The sequence below is a fragment of the Linepithema humile genome, chromosome 5 (assembly GCF_040581485.1).
Source record: "Linepithema humile isolate Giens D197 chromosome 5, Lhum_UNIL_v1.0, whole genome shotgun sequence".
Taxonomy (NCBI): domain Eukaryota; kingdom Metazoa; phylum Arthropoda; class Insecta; order Hymenoptera; family Formicidae; genus Linepithema; species Linepithema humile.
The window spans coordinates 16,121,765-16,137,535 of record NC_090132.1 but is presented as its reverse complement, the minus strand read 5'-3'; the positions used below and the strand labels follow the sequence as shown (position 1 = coordinate 16,137,535).

The 15,771-nt window shown below is 38.9% G+C and overlaps 5 protein-coding genes across 6 annotated transcripts; 2 read left to right on the top strand and 3 right to left on the bottom strand.

Moving 5' to 3' along the window:
* Nucleotides 1-4: 4 nt before the first annotated feature.
* Nucleotides 5-1,115, bottom strand: LOC105667948 (BLOC-1-related complex subunit 8 homolog). Its single transcript, XM_012360082.2, has 2 exons — nt 725-1,115; nt 5-606 (listed from the first exon to the last, which is right to left on the bottom strand). Exons 1-2 carry the CDS (start codon nt 777-779, stop codon nt 146-148), a joined length of 516 nt encoding a protein of 171 aa, XP_012215505.1. The 5' UTR covers nt 780-1,115; the 3' UTR covers nt 5-145.
* A 74-nt stretch (nt 1,116-1,189) lies between these two features.
* Nucleotides 1,190-3,114, top strand: SsRbeta (signal sequence receptor beta). Of its 2 annotated transcripts, XM_067355834.1 has the most exons (5): nt 1,204-1,344; nt 1,544-1,672; nt 1,755-1,899; nt 2,086-2,400; nt 2,865-3,114. In XM_067355834.1, exons 3-5 carry the CDS (start codon nt 1,756-1,758, stop codon nt 2,979-2,981), a joined length of 576 nt encoding a protein of 191 aa, XP_067211935.1. In that variant the 5' UTR covers nt 1,204-1,344; nt 1,544-1,672; nt 1,755; the 3' UTR covers nt 2,982-3,114. The 2 variants fall into 2 exon arrangements, with proteins under 2 accessions (XP_012215504.1, XP_067211935.1); XM_012360081.2 differs by lacking the exon at nt 1,544-1,672 and having other exon boundaries at nt 1,190-1,344.
* On the bottom strand, nt 2,963-10,905 carry Gp210 (nucleoporin 210). Its single transcript, XM_012360079.2, has 9 exons — nt 10,658-10,905; nt 9,128-10,351; nt 5,607-8,943; nt 5,271-5,526; nt 4,960-5,198; nt 4,511-4,660; nt 4,285-4,411; nt 4,142-4,198; nt 2,963-4,065 (listed from the first exon to the last, which is right to left on the bottom strand). The coding sequence occupies exons 1-9, from the start codon at nt 10,849-10,851 to the stop codon at nt 3,875-3,877; spliced, it is 5,775 nt and encodes a 1,924-aa protein (XP_012215502.1). The 5' UTR covers nt 10,852-10,905; the 3' UTR covers nt 2,963-3,874.
* Nucleotides 10,906-11,031: 126 nt separating this feature from the next.
* On the top strand, nt 11,032-12,731 carry LOC105667946 (uncharacterized). The gene is made up of 6 exons (XM_012360080.2): nt 11,032-11,189; nt 11,335-11,473; nt 11,552-11,899; nt 11,970-12,138; nt 12,225-12,340; nt 12,440-12,731. Exons 1-6 carry the CDS (start codon nt 11,163-11,165, stop codon nt 12,679-12,681), a joined length of 1,041 nt encoding a protein of 346 aa, XP_012215503.1. The 5' UTR covers nt 11,032-11,162; the 3' UTR covers nt 12,682-12,731.
* A 355-nt stretch (nt 12,732-13,086) lies between these two features.
* On the bottom strand, nt 13,087-15,746 carry LOC105667934 (uncharacterized). The gene is made up of 3 exons (XM_012360067.2): nt 14,535-15,746; nt 14,216-14,453; nt 13,087-14,092 (listed from the first exon to the last, which is right to left on the bottom strand). Exons 1-3 carry the CDS (start codon nt 14,921-14,923, stop codon nt 13,367-13,369), a joined length of 1,353 nt encoding a protein of 450 aa, XP_012215490.1. The 5' UTR covers nt 14,924-15,746; the 3' UTR covers nt 13,087-13,366.
* Nucleotides 15,747-15,771: the final 25 nt, after the last annotated feature.

The following is a 15,771-nucleotide window of genomic DNA, read 5'->3' as shown; positions in this document are numbered from 1 at the left end:
GATATTAATATTTATATTACAATGTATTATATTATGAACAGCATTGCATCATTATACCATTATCATTATTACTATTTATGTACAAAACTTGTTACTCAACGATCATATATATCACAGAAAAGGAAATATTACAGTATTCCTCTAATTATGTAGCCGACTTCTGCACGTCGCTCGAATGTCTGGCATGATTCATCATCGACTCCACGCGATTTGCCGTTTCTCGCACGACATCGGATATCTCATCAGGCAAATGATCCAACGTGGGGATGTGCGCAGATAATCTTTTGTAGACAGAATCTTTGTTGCCATCTTTCTTGTGACGTCTTTGCTCTTCATACTTCAATTGCTGCTTGAAAAATATGGCATTCTTGATGAATTCCAAAGTGTTTTCAAAGCTCTTCTCAGCTCCTTGCATAGTTTTGATAGCGCTGACTGCATACTCTACATCGTAGCATCTTCCCAACAATTGTTGCTGCAGCGCCAACACTTCTACACGTTTCTCCACCATTGGCGGCAATGCTTTCCTCACATGCTCCTGCAGTCTGTAGAAAGCAAGCGATGGCTCATTTGCAACAATATGCATGTTTTCCGATATACGTTCAGTCGCTGCAATATAATATTTGCCACATTAATCAATCATATAAATTAATATATTATTTATAATTCTTTTTGATAATAACAAACAACAAAGTCTGTTGAAAACAGATTTTGTTCAGATACTAACCTTTCTTAACTCTTGTTTCCAGCTCTTGATCAGATTGATAAACCTTCGCAGCCATTATTTTTACTTGTATAAACAAAACCGCACTTTTACACTCTTGAGTATTGCAGAATATTAATTTGACATCTTAACATGAAAAAATTGCTTTCTATACGTAACAAAGCATGTTAATGTAATAGCATCAGTTACTATTCACCATTACAATATTTTTCTGTTATGATGAATATCCATCTTTCCGGAACGCACTTTTTTATTTTTGTATATCGCTTCTTCTTTTTAATTTTTTTTTCAAAAAGATGTTAAATAGCATAAAAACGACAAAATTATTCAGTTTTCTTCTCGCATAAATCAAACAACTGTCACGACGATCAGCTGATCGTCAATAGCAGCGTCGCCACTGCCATCTTGGTGCTAACAGCGCATTTACCGGAAGTATCGATGTGTACGCGACATCACCCATGTCGGAAACGTGGCAGCGAACAGAGCGCTGTTGGCACTTCTCATGAGTGTGACGAGTATTCCCCGGCTATCTCGCCGTATGGATCGATCGAGTAATACGAGAGGTTTTGTGTGCTAAGCAAGCGAGGACAATAATTACCGTCGTCCAACACTTTCGACACAAAGTGAGTTTCGCGAACGTTTTATTCCTGAGCCCTCACATTCGAGATAAACGCGAGTATTTTTTTACATAAAGTAAAAACAGGTCGAGTAACTTGTTGATATAACTGAAAATTTTGAAGTTTTTCCTTCAAATATGATAATTGTAATTGGATATCTAGACGATATGATAATTCTGCAATTTCTAAAGTATATTAATTACAGAAATTCGTCAAATCGCATATTTTCATACAGAAGTGAAAACTAGCCAAACCACTTGGTGGCTTTTTCAAAATAGATGAAAATTGACATAAGATTGACATAAAATTGTGATCTACAAATTCATTGATGAACGTCAGTGACTTTATACATGTCAATGATGTTTCACAGCAAAAATTGGTTATGAAATAATTAATAAAACTTTTTAATTTTACAGAATGAAGTGGCACATTTGGATCGCAGCGTTAGCTGCATTATGTATGACCGTATGTGCGGAAGAAGAGGAAGAAGCTGCTAGGCTGTTAGTTTCCAAACAGATACTCAACAAATACCTAGTAGAAAATATGGATATAGTTATTAAGGTAACGAGAAAGAGATTATCTATGTTCCATATTTTTGAATATCTATCAAACATCTCATGATATTCTTTCCGTAGAATTCCGATAAATTCTTCTATATTATTAAAATATTAATCTATCATGTGTGTTTGATGGATATTTCAGTTATTATATTAAGATATCACTAAAATTATAACTTGAAATTTACAGTATACTATTTATAATACTGGCAATGTTGCCGCATTGGAAGTTGAGATTACTGATAACTCATTCCATCCGGATCATTTTACTCACATGAGCGGTGAACTGAACGCCCGGATTGACCGTGTACCTCCTTACACTAATGTAAGCCACACGGTGGTTGTTAGGCCGCGCAAATTTGGCTATTTCAATTTTTCCTCGGCTGAAGTTTTGTACCGTCGCAAAGAGGATGCTCCCAGATTACAAGTAGCTGTAAGCAGTGAGCCTGGTGAAGGACTCATTGTGGCGTACAGGGATTATGATAAGCAGTTTTCATCTCATGTGGTAAGTAAAGACACAACATACCCATGTTTATAAGATATTATGTATAACAAATTACAAGGTATTGCTGAAAGGGGTTTCAAAATAATCTTAAAAATATTTAATTATTAATATAAATAATATAGTGCAAAAATAGATAATTACAAGATGTTATATATAGTATCTTTATTTTTTTTCCCCTAGTTTATTTCGTTAAAGAATTTGTTTAACATGAAATTTGTCATTTTGTCTCATTTCTTTTCTGAATAAGATTACAAATTATTTTATTTTGCTATGTACTGCATTACTTTTTTGCATATATTCTTATATTTTTTTTACAACAAGGACAATTATTCTCTATTGTTATTATATTCTTATATCTATATATCCAAGAGTTATCTATATTCCAAAGTTAAATAAATTTATCTACCTGTGTATCTTACAATATTTTTCATCACTCTGATAATATAGCGTATTATATCTCGCAGGTCGATTGGGTTGCCTTTGCTGTCATGACTCTACCCTCCCTGCTCATTCCATTTGCTCTGTGGTACTCGAGTAAACGCAAATATGAAAAATTGCTGAAAAACACAAAAAAACACTGATCATATATTTTAAGCCTTTTTTCAAAACTTTCTAGATCACTTTACAAATTTTCCTATGTCATTGTAAGAGAAACACGACTGTTCAACTACATACATATACTTTTGTAATAAACGTTACTATTTATGAAAATTACACTACGTTTTCTTTTTCTTATTCAACTTAGGATATATTCTATCACTATTATTATGTTACAGCTATATATATCCTATAACTATGCACATATCACAGTTTGACAAAATATAAAAAGGTAACATTGTTCATGATAACATATGATGTAACGTGATACATCTAACGTGTGTATTTAACTACAAATTTGCTGCTATCTTATTCAAATGAAATGAAAAATATTACGACTAGGATCGTAGAAAATTGTCACGTCATTATTAAAATGAACATAATACAAAAATGTGCCACAGCAATATTTAAGATGGCAACTGTAACACTTTACACGTTTACTTTACACGTATATACAATCACTAAATCATATCGTATAACTATATATGTATTATAACGTTATTTTATATATATATAACGTTATAATTATATATGTATAGATATTATGCAATGCGTTAAGATAAAGTACAAACAAGTTTTGTTACGAAAAACCCAGTCTCTTTTTCTTGAGAAGTGAAAATTTCTGTAATTTTCAATACAGAAAAAAAGCCAGTGGCAGTTTTGACTTTTAGGCACCATTTTACGATTATGCACTTTAATATGAGTGAAGACCTAATGGAAGTACCAGTCGTATCAGTTTACGCGCGTTCCTAGAAAATTAAATATCTTAGAAAACTCGTTCTTAAAAAATTAAATATCTTAATCGAGACTTAAATATTTCTTAAATTAAGATTGAAGCCAATAGTTTTTAACGAATCATTCTCAACAATGCAGAGATTTATTCTCGTCTCTCAAGTTCTCTCCTTCTAAGGTAGGGCGTGCCGAAACAACGCGGATCGCCGTAAATAGGTGTTTCAAACGCCGAAAATGGGCGTAATGGCGATGTGAGCGGAGTTCGCGGACTGCTGCTAGTTCTAGAGGTGTTCGGCGTACATATTGCTCTCCTCATCATCAGCGGAGATTTATCAGCTGTAAAAAAAATATCGTCATTGTCAGAAATGCCATGTGGCAAGAACATAGAACAATGAAAAAAATTAATACGTACCAAAAACGTCTCTGTTCTTAACTGTCAAAAAGACATTCACTACCTTATATTTCCATACTAAAAAGAAATTATTTTAATAATATTAATATTTTTTTAGTTAATCTAAAATAGTATAAATTGTGGAAATGTAAATTCAGTCTTACAATAAAAAATTGTAATCACGATAACGGCGAATATTCCGAGAATGTATCGGTGAAAATATACATAATTCACCCATTGAACTCCGGATACAGGGATGAAATGAATGTTTCTCGATATACGTATGTGAAGCTGAAAGGAAACGTACAATAATAATATTTCTTGTACTAAATTTTATATCCATTGCCATCATCATTTTAATAAATGCACATATGTATATAGTTTACTTACAGATATATTTTGCTTTGTTAAGTCATTTGCAATATAAATTTTTTGTCCTTGAATCTCGTCCTGATTATGTATTAAACGCAGTCTGCATTGCATTATAGGCTTGGAAAGGTATTGTTGCCATGTAATAGCTACACCATCCGGTACATTGATCTGATAAAAAGATGACAGTGTTATTTCGAAAAAGTATCAATAAATGAATATTAAGCCTCACAAAATAAATTTTTGACATAAAATTTATATATGTTTTCCCACACGGAATTTTTTAATTTGATACAGAAATTCTAGACAGATACATGCGAATTTATAGATGCAATTTGTCACAATCCTAATTAACAAAAGTGATAAAATCATAAGATTTGTAATTAATTCTGATCACTCTATGCATAAAACTACAATTTCTTTTTTAAGGATAAATGTAGCTTTACAAGATTCTTAAATAAATGACTTACGGTGAGATGCTGCAATACCGATGGTACTCCGTACACTTCAAACGTTACTGACGGCACGGTGCCCTGAGTGGCGACGAATATAATTTCCTTGGTGTCGATGTACATAGGCGGCAAAAAGGTCAGTTCCAAAGCTGCCGATTCGATGTCTCGACTCTGGGCACTGATTTGGATGTGGCTTTCTATCGTACTGGCGACTACATTCGACGGACTCATCGGCGTGATATCGCAGTAATAGAAGCCTATGAAATAATGAGAAAAATAATTATTGCAAAACGAACGACTTTCATTGTACGCGTGAAACTGCATCTGACCTGTAACGATGTCGAATCGCGGCTTCACAAGGAACAGATCCTTCACGGCGATCAACGAAGCCGACGAGACGAACTGGATGTTACACGTATAGGGAAATGCGTTGAGCGCGAACGATGACAACGTTCGACAGCCTCCCAAACCTCTCGCTAATACGTTATTCTCCTTGATCTCTTCCTCTTTGCTCTTCAGTACAAGCGGTACGCTGAACGTTTCCGTGCCAGTGATATTCTTTCCTCTCAGAGGAACGATAGACACCTGTGTGAAAATACAATGATGCACCACATTATTATACGTGTGCTTGCGCTAAAAAAATAATTGTTAAAAAAAATAATTACCCGTGAAATCGGTAGAATGTTGACTTCTATTTCACTCTGCACATGTGTCGCGAGGCTGTGCTTTATAACGGCATTCCCGACGTTTCTCGCGCGTCCTATGCCCGTGATGGGATCTACCGATAATATCTCAGGTGCGGAAGACTGCCAGTATCCCGGGTCTCCGTCGGATGAAAGGAGCGGCATGGAGAAGCATATAACGTCGCCGACGGTTAAAGTTGTTTTCGTCGGAAACACGATGTCGCCGATCATCATGTAAACGTAATCAAACATTGTGTTGGGATACCTCTCGTTGAAAGCTTTCACAACGAGCTCGCCGTTCTCCAGGAACTTAGCGGTGATGATATTATCCGAGTTTGTGGTGAACGACGCTAAATCGGCGCGGTTAAGCATAGCCTTCACATTGGTCTCGGCGGCGTGAAACTTATTCCCGACGTTGTCATAGTAATCCACGACGTAATCCAATTCCATTCCCTTCGGTAACATGTTCAGCTCCTCGCCGCTCCGTATGCGCAGTCTGGATTTCAAGGAGAGCATCATATAGTGAATAGGTTTAACCTCGACGACGACCGTCAACGATTGCTTCAAGCTGTACGCTTCGGTATTCACAACGGAAATAACAGTCTGACCGATATTTTCGCCGGATCTCACGATGCCGCTCTTATCCACGGTCACGGTCTTCGCGGCAGGCGTTAAGGCGTGCGCATCCTCGGGCTCGTTACCGTGCGTGCTGGAGAGAACCTTGTAAGTCGTCGCGCCGTGCTTGTCCCGGTTCGTTTGCAGCTGCAAGATAGAATTCGGCGACATTAGTATCGGCACTACCGATTCGCCCGACGTCACCGGATTGATCAGGCTTAGCTCCTCGAAGATCTCGATCTTCACGAACGTCGTGTACGTGATGTCGTTCTTGCTGAAACCGGACAGCATGTTGCAGGGCACGGTGACATTCAGATAGATCGTCGCCACGCCCGGGCTCACGGCCCTCGCTCTCAGCGACACTTGGTTCTGGTATCTGATATTGATGCCGGTGCCCTCGTACATGTTGTGCAAAGTCAGCAAACCGGGATCGCTCGACGACCACGCGAAGCTCAGCGGCAGCTGCATCGAGCCGATGATGAGCGGCGTGAGATAATCGGGAACACCAAACGCCCAGAGGGGAAACGTGGCGCCCATCTTCACTCTGTTCACCGGAGTCAAGATCTTCACCCCCTCGAGATGCAGAACGTGTATGTCGGCGCGATCCTCCGAGTAGATCACCTTGTTGCCCTTGGCGTCCAGCCCAACGGCGCGTACGCGTATTTTCGTTCGGCCCGCGGACTTTCCCTCGAGGATCCCGTTGCGATCGACGCGCAGGACATCGCCGCTCTCCGTCGCGAACTCGATCTCGGCGTTCGGCGGACCACCGATCGTCTGCATCTGATAAATGGTGCCGATCAGGATCGTCAGGTTTCTCGGCTGCACTCGCAACGGCACGAACACCTGCACGGTGATCGGCTCGCTGCGTATCTCGTGGTCGCCTTTCTTCGTGAAGGTCAGCTGACTCTCGCCCTCCGACACGCCGTAAATCTTGTACAGCGTGCGCTCGTAAGGCGCGGCGCCCTGTTCGTCGGCGGGCAGCTGCTTGATCTCGACGTACTCATTGTCGATCTCGGCGCGGAAGTCCACTGCGCCGAGAGACGGCAGCTTCACGATGTGACCATTCGTGTCGCACAGCCTCAGCAGGGCCGTTACGCACTTGCCCTTCTCGATCTTGTTCACGGTGTCCACCTCGATCGCCGCGAGTTGCTGCACCTCAACGCGAACTTCTGCCGACTTCGAGGGTAAACAGAGATCCACTAATGTTATGTGAAGCACGCCCGGCTTCCTCGGCGTCACGCTGATCATCCTCGTCGTATCCATGTAACGGACATCCGCTATCACGTCCGAACTAAGAATGAATTCGTAGTAACCGGAGCCTTGGCTAACTTGCAAATATGACTTCATATTCGAGTCGTTCAAAATCATCAGATTGTCGGGGTTGACGACGGTGTCGTTCACTAGAGTTGTTTCGATAGAGGCTTCTATCAGCGGGGTCTCCACTCCGCCTCTCTCATTCTCGATGGGAAACGGAGGCCACTCCGGCACGATCTTCAGTCGGTTGAGAACCTGCTTCTGGTAACCGGTGACAGTCGTGTATATCATGAGAGTGCCATGGTGCTTCTTAAAAATGATGTTCTGATAGTGGCTCTTCGGTAGAATTATATTCATATCCGTCTCCGTCTCCTCTATCGTGCTGGACGGGATCTCCACGATGCCGCTGCCCGACGGCTTCAGATTCCACTCGATATTCAAGCTTGTGATATTGTCGAATCGCCTGCCGTCCTCGTCCTTGACGATTACGGAGATCTTCAGACGTTTGTCGCTGTGCGCGATTACCTTGTTCGTATTCTGACTGATCGGGCAATTTTTGCCGTCCTTAAACTCCGGTTGCAAATAGATGTACCTGGGTTTGCCGCAAACGATGTCGACCGTTTCCGACGCGTAGCTGCGCCGGCAGTTGGGAAACAGAGGCACGTTCGATACCGTGTACGTCAGCGCTGTTGCGCCTAGCGCCTTGCATATCACCTTGAAGACGGCTCTGTCGAATTGTCTGTTCATCGAATCTTCATACTCCACCACCTCGGCGATCTGCTCGTTCGACAGGCGCACCTCTCGCGAGTAATCCTGAGATTTGTTCGTCCACGGCAGCGGTCCGCCTTTGAATATCACGTTCCTAGAGGATCCCACGACGAGTAACGTCTCTTTGCTCTCCGGATGTATCGCCGTGAGCGGTTCGTGTGCAGACACGGTGACGTTATCCGATAGATATTCATCGATCGCGTTATTGTCGTTCACGCTGTAGGCCACGATCACGTCAAACGTCCCGACGGAGCGATAATTGGTAATAGTTAGTACAGCACACGCCGCGCCAACCGGTTGCACATTTTTATCGTAACTCTGGACGAAATTCTTGTCCGAAATATGCACCGCGAAATCAATGTCCTTGCAGTCACTAAAGGGTATCTCTTTGACATCGGATCCATTGATCAGCCTCCCGAATAATGCGACGTGTAGGTGAATCGGTTCCCCTAGAGCCGCTTCCATGTTGTATTCTATAATCTTCAGCCTCGAAGGTGACAATACGTATATCTTCGCTGTGTCTTTGTTGTACTGATTTCTCGCCATCGCGACGACCACTTCTGCTATGCCTGCTGATAAAATTCTAATGCCACCGGTCTGTGAGACAGCCACTGTTGACGGTTGTCTATTGGACCAAACATAGGAGCCATCTCCACCATTTGCTTTCAACATAATATCAAATCTAAAAAAGAAACAAAGAACAAAAAAATGTAAAGCGAATTTTCTTCACTAATTTTTACAATTTTCAGACTCTATTTGTTATTTTATTGTACATTTATTGCTATTTTTTGTTATATATTTGAGAATTTATTAATAAAAAATAAACCTCTGATACAAAATATTTCATGCATTCGAAATTAGCTTACTTGGATTTGTTCACAACGTCCCAAGGAATAGTCAAAACACGAGGTTGAACTTTTACCGGCGTGTGTACCGTGAGTTCAGCTTTAGTAGAGAGTTGCGGCACAAATGGTATCTTCTTGCCGCGTTTATCGATTATACCGCGCAATGTTGCCTCCACGATCGTCATCCCACAAGTAATTGGCACTACGACAGCGTAAGTGCCGTTCTGCGTAATCAATTTTGGTTCTAAGTATTGCTCGTCTATCTTCATAGAAACTTCCACGCCTTCTCCGACATGAAATTTGTGATCTTTACTGTCGTATAATTCCACAATGATCTCATGACTGTGATCTAATATCAACCCCCAATTTCTGTTCGGCAAAACAGAAAGCGAGATGTAAGCTACTTCATGTATATTGACTATGGCAGAAGGCAGAATAACTGGGTATTCCTCGCGGACATTTTTATCGTGTAGAAAGACCTTGGTACGTCCTGTTTTACGACCATACGCGAAATCATGATCGTTGTCAATCTCCAATATATCAGAATTCTCGGCCTCCAGATAATACTGACTCGAGGGCAGGCTGATCTCTTCTAAGCGTCCTTGCCGAGTGTGCATTATTTTGTACTTGAAGCTGTCATAAGCCATTATCGTTATTTCCGGCGGAATAATTATTAAATTAGCAATAACGATTAACTCGAGTTCTATCGATGGTACATGTTTATATTCTGAATGTGGCAATCTGACGGACACCTTGGCTGTACCGGTTCTAACACCTTCTATGAGAACAATGTGGCCTCTTTTACCAATGCTGTCCAATGCAGCCACACTAACAGGTCTTTCATACTGTGATTCCTCATAAGTCATAAAGCGTAATACGTTACTTGTGGATTTAATATCAGATGGCGCACGCTTATCGGCATCACCAATAGTCCATAGAAATTCTATACCTGCTAAAGTAGTAAACTGGTTTCCTTGTTCGTCATACGCTCTCACCTCAAACGCTTCTGGTATATCTTCAATGTACAATTCTCTCGTAGTAGTTGTGAGATTTAAAGAGAAAATTGCATCTACTATGACATCGCATCGTAGAAAATGACCTGTGTTGATATCTTCTGCTAATACAATTGCTGTGTTCCTTGTCAGCTCTCTTGTTATGGTTTGGATTAATAATGCTGATGAACATGTTCTGTCAAAGTTTTCATTTATGGGAATTAGTTGTATGATATCCAAACGCGAGGTTGACCTAAAAATATGGAGAAAAAAAATGTTAATTAAATATTCAAGCTAATTATCCTACAACACACAATTTATTATATTCAAATACAATTTGAATGTTACTATAATTAATTTTGAAGATATTTAAGTGCAACTATTTAAGGCATCTAGGCATCTACTGTTAAATTGAGGTTAGTTATACCGGCAACGTGCTATGTGAAATAAAATTTTACGCTACAAAGCAGTAAAAATGTTATATAATTTGATATAACTAGAATTCAAAGATAGCACATTATAACGTCGCACTTTTATGTGATAAATAAAAAATAATTACCATTTGTAGCAGCCGCTGTCCGTTACTTCTAGCGTAAAATTTACCGCAAAGTTGTTGAATACAGGTAACAGTACTCGGGGCACGTTCAATCTGTGCGCCGTGGACACCTTCGTCGCACAAATTACTGCGACGAGGCCGACGAACAACACAATTCTTCTAAATGTTGATTTAAACATATCATCAAACACATACATATTTCCTCTCAATGACGGCTGTAGTTGCTTTGAAGTATGAAATCTTTTTCAAATGCGAAAACCGCCTCGAATGGCGTATCGATACCAACGAGAGATCGAAATTCCTAAGAGTATATTCATATAACTTGCATAATTGCAACTAAAGCCAGCGACACACGTTTCGTCTTAAGGTGCAAATTCATGCAGCGAGAAATAGCTGGTGACAAATCGCTGGTGACAAATTGTTGGAAGTTCATCCTGTCCGAACAGCAGCGACAAGTCGACACATCGACACATTGCAAAAAATTTCAAAGTGTTTCAAAGGAAGCAATATGAATTTCGTCAATCGCGAGAGTGAGGTTAGTGTAACATCAAAAATATTAATAAATTTATTATTATTATATTTGCATGTGTTTACAACCGCGTATTAACATTTGAACGTTTAACCTATAATTAAAGTATATCTAACCTATAATTTGAGGACATTATGATTTTGATTTTCAGTCAACTGAAATTGTGTTCGTATATACTTGCAGTTTATGCGAAACAATTTGTCGCCCGAATGAGATACGCAATCATCCCTGCTTGAAAGGATACACGAAATTCTTCATAGACAAAAATTTTTATTTCTATCCGCATCGTGGTAAGTATAGTGTGAATAATGAAATTACTGCAGATGCTAAATGCTAGATAGCATGTTCATATCTTCATATTTTTGCAGATGATGGATTGATCATTACAAAACGTCTTGTTGGAGAACAAGAGGTCTTCGTCAAAGAAGCAGATCAAGATGAAGCAGATCAAGAAGAAGCAGATCAAGATGAAGCAGATCAAGAAGAAGCAGATCAAGAAGAAGTCGAGTTAATACATATAAAAAACATCAAAGGTGACAGTTTGAACAGCAGTGATCGTCCGACGAATCTGCTAGCGAGGAAAGTGCACAATGAGGAATTTCTCATAGAGGAAGTACGGAAACGACCACCTCTTTGGAATTTTAAATTGCACATTTCCGAAAGGGGCGCTCGTACTAAGCAGATACTGTGGGAAGAGATTGCTGAGAGCATGAAAGGTACATTTTTTAATTGAGGCATGGGAGGCATGTCTGTTACTAATGTATTCATCACATTCTTTGTCCTTAGGAGAGATGACTGCAGCAGAGATAAAAAAAAAATGGAAGTCATTAACCGATATGTTCAGGAGACATCGCAAAGCTCACAAACAGTCAAGTGGTTCTGCGGCTGCCAAGAAAGTTAAATGGCTCCACTTCAAAAGGCTTAGTTTTCTGCAGAACATGGAACTTGATAACGAGTATGTATAAATGCATACTCATACGTTTTATAAAAATATAGTTCGTACAGAGGTTAAAATGTAATTTTAACATCTTTCTCTTGTAGGACAACATCGAACATTGTCGATTTGTCTAATAGTCAGGACGTTTCGCTAAACAGCGCAGAAACATATGACGATGACCGCAGTGACAGTACGTCGAGAAATAGTGAACGTAGATCACGTAAGAATACTTCAATTATTAATAAATGTTAACAAATATTGATGTAATTAATGTAGTTTTACATATATTGTAAATCGAAAAATAACAAATTGGTTTAAGAAAATGACTTGAGACGTGAGAAGTTGGTCGAGCCTGGAGCCATTATGGACAGAATGGTCGACCTGATGAACGATCCTGTAACGGTTAATGTAACCGGAGGCCTGCCCAATGATGAATTCACTGGGTTCGGAATGGTTGTCGCCTCTAAGTTGCGAGTTCTCAGTGCGGATGCAAGTGAGGCGGCAATGCTCGCAATATTACAGCTTTTACGTGAGACGAGAGTGAACGACCAGAATAAATAAATTTTTCCTTATATGCATATTTTAATAAACAATTTTATATTTTAATGTAATTTAATATAATTTTATATATTTTAGTATAATGAAATAATTGTAATTAATTGTAATTGTAACTAATTAGTAATACTTAACTAATAAAATTTAAAGATAAAGGAAAAGAAAAATTAGCAGAACATAAAAAAAATTACCAAACAGAATAAACAGGCAATATTATTAATAATCCTTTATTTAAAAAAATAATTCGTCTATTAGATTTTATATAATAAATATTAACTATATAAAATAAACCTGATGAACATAAACCATGCCCAATTATTATATAATATAAGACCTTAAAATACCTAATTTTATTATAGTTATAGCTGCTAATAAAAAATTTATATGTACTACAAATGAATAAGCCACCAATTTTTATCTTTTAAATCAATCTGTATTAAACATAAAAATCTCACTATAAGCCTCCCTACAATTGAAACAGTATAATGATATATTTTAATAAATAATGGCTTAGTTTACACCGATTGTTTAATACGCGTACCAAGTACTAAATCAGCTTTCTTGATTGGTGTAGATTTTATACTAAACGATTTATACCTATTGGAGAAGCAGATTTAGTATTTGGTACGCGTACTAAACAATCGGTGTAAACTAAGCCAATGTTACTAAGTTATGCAAATACGTAAATCACTTATTTATTATGCCTATTAAATTGCCACGGTACTGATCCTTCATTACAAAAGAATTCGCAAAATTCATCACGAATTGTCTTGCAGTTTTGAGTACTTGTGTTGGTTCCACAATTAGTGATATCATGAAATGCACATCCATCCTCCATTATTGTCCGCCAAGTGCCTGGTCGGAAACTATTTAAATCTGTGCTTTCTTCGTCGATCATGTTTAGGGGGACATACATATTTCTTCCGATATCTTTTTTTCGGAGCCAGTTATGCAGACACACTGTTGCTTGCACGATGAATTTAGCAGTTCGTGGCAAAGCAATAATCGGTTTACGATACACTTGCCACTGACTCGCTAAAATACCAAACGTATTTTCGATCATTCTTTTTGCACGACTTAATCGATAGTTATAAATGTTCTGCTGCGGAGTCAATCCAGTCTTGTTTGAGTAAGGCCGAAGCAGATATGGTTTTAAGGGGAAAGCCTCGTCTCCCACAAGACAGAATGGTAAAATTCGTCCACCTTCTTCAACAGCTGCTGGCTTCGGCACATTCATGCGTTGAGAGTCAAAATTTCTTCCTATGACGCTATCTCCAAAAATTCTGCCATCACTTCGTCGGCCGCATACCCCAATGTCCACAAATCGGAAAATGTAATTTGCATCACAAATACCCAATAGAACAATGCTGTGCGATTGTTTATAATTATAATAGGTAGAGCCGGCATTGTTGGGACACTGAAACAACATTGAATGAAATCTTTAAAGTATTTCAGGTAAAGGAGTATTCATTTCTTATGAAGAATATCATCACCCTTAATTCTTATCACTTCATGGATAAATATTTCTAAAAAAACAAACTTGTATGGTCACGTGTTTGCCATCGATGGCTCCAATGCAATGGGTAAAATTTGTTACATCCTCGAAATCCTGCGCAATATCTAACCACTCTCTTTCAGTTAATGCAGGTGGTAAAACTAGCGGATGTAAGATATCCCAGATCGCTTTGCACGTTTCTCGAATTATGTTGTTTGCTGTGCTAACTCCTACGAGATATTGGTATGACATCGATACCATTGAATCACCAGATGCAAGATATCTGAAACATTGGAAGCGTAAAAGCAAATATTAGACATATTTTTGTACTATTACATATTATGTATAATAAAACGTAACAAACCTTAATGTTAACGCCAAGCGTTCTTTAGGTCCTATGCACTCTTGAACATTTATTTTTTGCAATTGTGCTCCAACTAATAACAACAGTTCTTCCAACTGTGTTACCGACATTCGAAAATAGTTATAGTAACGTATGCCATCTTCGAATGTCAGTTTAGGGATGGATACGTGAAAGAAGCTGTGGTCCTTATAGTCTTTTAAGTATGGAGCTACCCAGTATTGCTTTTTTTTGTAGCCTCGCTTCTTTTGCGTTCTTTGCAACTCCAACATTACAGCAGTTGCTATCACTAACCGTCGCTTTCTGACTGCTCTTGCTACTGCTGTTCCCAAAATATTCGCACACTTAGCGGAATACACCTCGTTCGAACGTATTGTCACCTTCATTTTCATTTACAGTTCTTCAATTTCTATTATAAACAATAACCTATAAAAATGCTGATATTTGTAAGATCTTTTCGTTTTTTACGCGGTATTCGACTGTATGTTCGACTAAGGATTTCCGACATGATGTATTTTTCAATAAAAGTCTTTTAAAGAAATATTTCAACGGTAATTATTCGAACGACATTGTCTGTTGAATCGTCACGACCTTTTATATTATTGTTAGTGTAATAATATTACACTAACTGCTCGACTCGCTGAAACGACGGGATGGAATCTTAATAAAATCACACTGACTTTATAATAAAAAAACTTATAATTTAACCAGATAACAAAATACAATTATTTAACAAAGTTTGATTAATACACGATTCCGACTCGACTGTCTCTCTATTACTATTGCGGTTTGCGATTGTTCGATGAGAAACGACGATAGAGAGTCCTTTTGGTTCGCAAGTTATCGATGAGGTAAACTTTTTGGAACTTTTTCGAATTAACGAGAAAGCTCCCCGTTTCCTTTAATCGCAGAGCGGGAGCGTGCCCACGCAGAATCGATTTTCGCTCCTGTCAGTTGACAGTCGAATTCGGCTGCCACGAGCTAGCGCCGCCCAGCGCCGCTATGGTCGATCTCGGCGCTATCTTACACATTGAAGTCGCTAGCGATTTGTCGTCACATGAATATGATGCGGGAGAAAAGCGACGGATACTTGTCGCTAAAGTATGTTTTCCAGCAAAGAACACAAGTTGACACAAATTGACACAAGTATCACTCTGTCTTTGTTCGATATTCAATGAGCAACAGAGAGAATAATACTTTTGTGTCGCTTGTGTCTCTTGGTGGAAAACTACCAAAGTCA

Coding starts and splice junctions, on each gene's coding strand:
- LOC105667934 (XM_012360067.2), bottom strand. CDS start 14,923: ATGAAAATGAAGGTGACAATACGTTCGAACGAGGTGTATTCCGCTAAG. Junction 14,454..14,534: donor CGCTTGGCGTTAACATTAAG/GTTTGTTACGTT, acceptor CCAATGTTTCAG/ATATCTTGCATCTGGTGATT. Junction 14,093..14,215: donor GCAAACACGTGACCATACAA/GTTTGTTTTTTT, acceptor ATGTTGTTTCAG/TGTCCCAACAATGCCGGCTC.
- SsRbeta (XM_012360081.2), top strand. CDS start 1,756: ATGAAGTGGCACATTTGGATCGCAGCGTTAGCTGCATTATGTATGACC. Junction 1,900..2,085: donor ATATGGATATAGTTATTAAG/GTAACGAGAAAG, acceptor TGAAATTTACAG/TATACTATTTATAATACTGG. Junction 2,401..2,864: donor AGCAGTTTTCATCTCATGTG/GTAAGTAAAGAC, acceptor TATATCTCGCAG/GTCGATTGGGTTGCCTTTGC.
- LOC105667948 (XM_012360082.2), bottom strand. CDS start 779: ATGGCTGCGAAGGTTTATCAATCTGATCAAGAGCTGGAAACAAGAGTT. Junction 607..724: donor GGAAACAAGAGTTAAGAAAG/GTTAGTATCTGA, acceptor ATTATATTGCAG/CGACTGAACGTATATCGGAA.
- LOC105667946 (XM_012360080.2), top strand. CDS start 11,163: ATGAATTTCGTCAATCGCGAGAGTGAG. Junction 11,900..11,969: donor GATTGCTGAGAGCATGAAAG/GTACATTTTTTA, acceptor CTTTGTCCTTAG/GAGAGATGACTGCAGCAGAG. Junction 12,341..12,439: donor AAATAGTGAACGTAGATCAC/GTAAGAATACTT, acceptor AATTGGTTTAAG/AAAATGACTTGAGACGTGAG.
- Gp210 (XM_012360079.2), bottom strand. CDS start 10,851: ATGTATGTGTTTGATGATATGTTTAAATCAACATTTAGAAGAATTGTG. Junction 5,199..5,270: donor GCGATTCGACATCGTTACAG/GTCAGATGCAGT, acceptor ATTATTTCATAG/GCTTCTATTACTGCGATATC. Junction 4,066..4,141: donor TAAGAACAGAGACGTTTTTG/GTACGTATTAAT, acceptor TTTTTTTTACAG/CTGATAAATCTCCGCTGATG.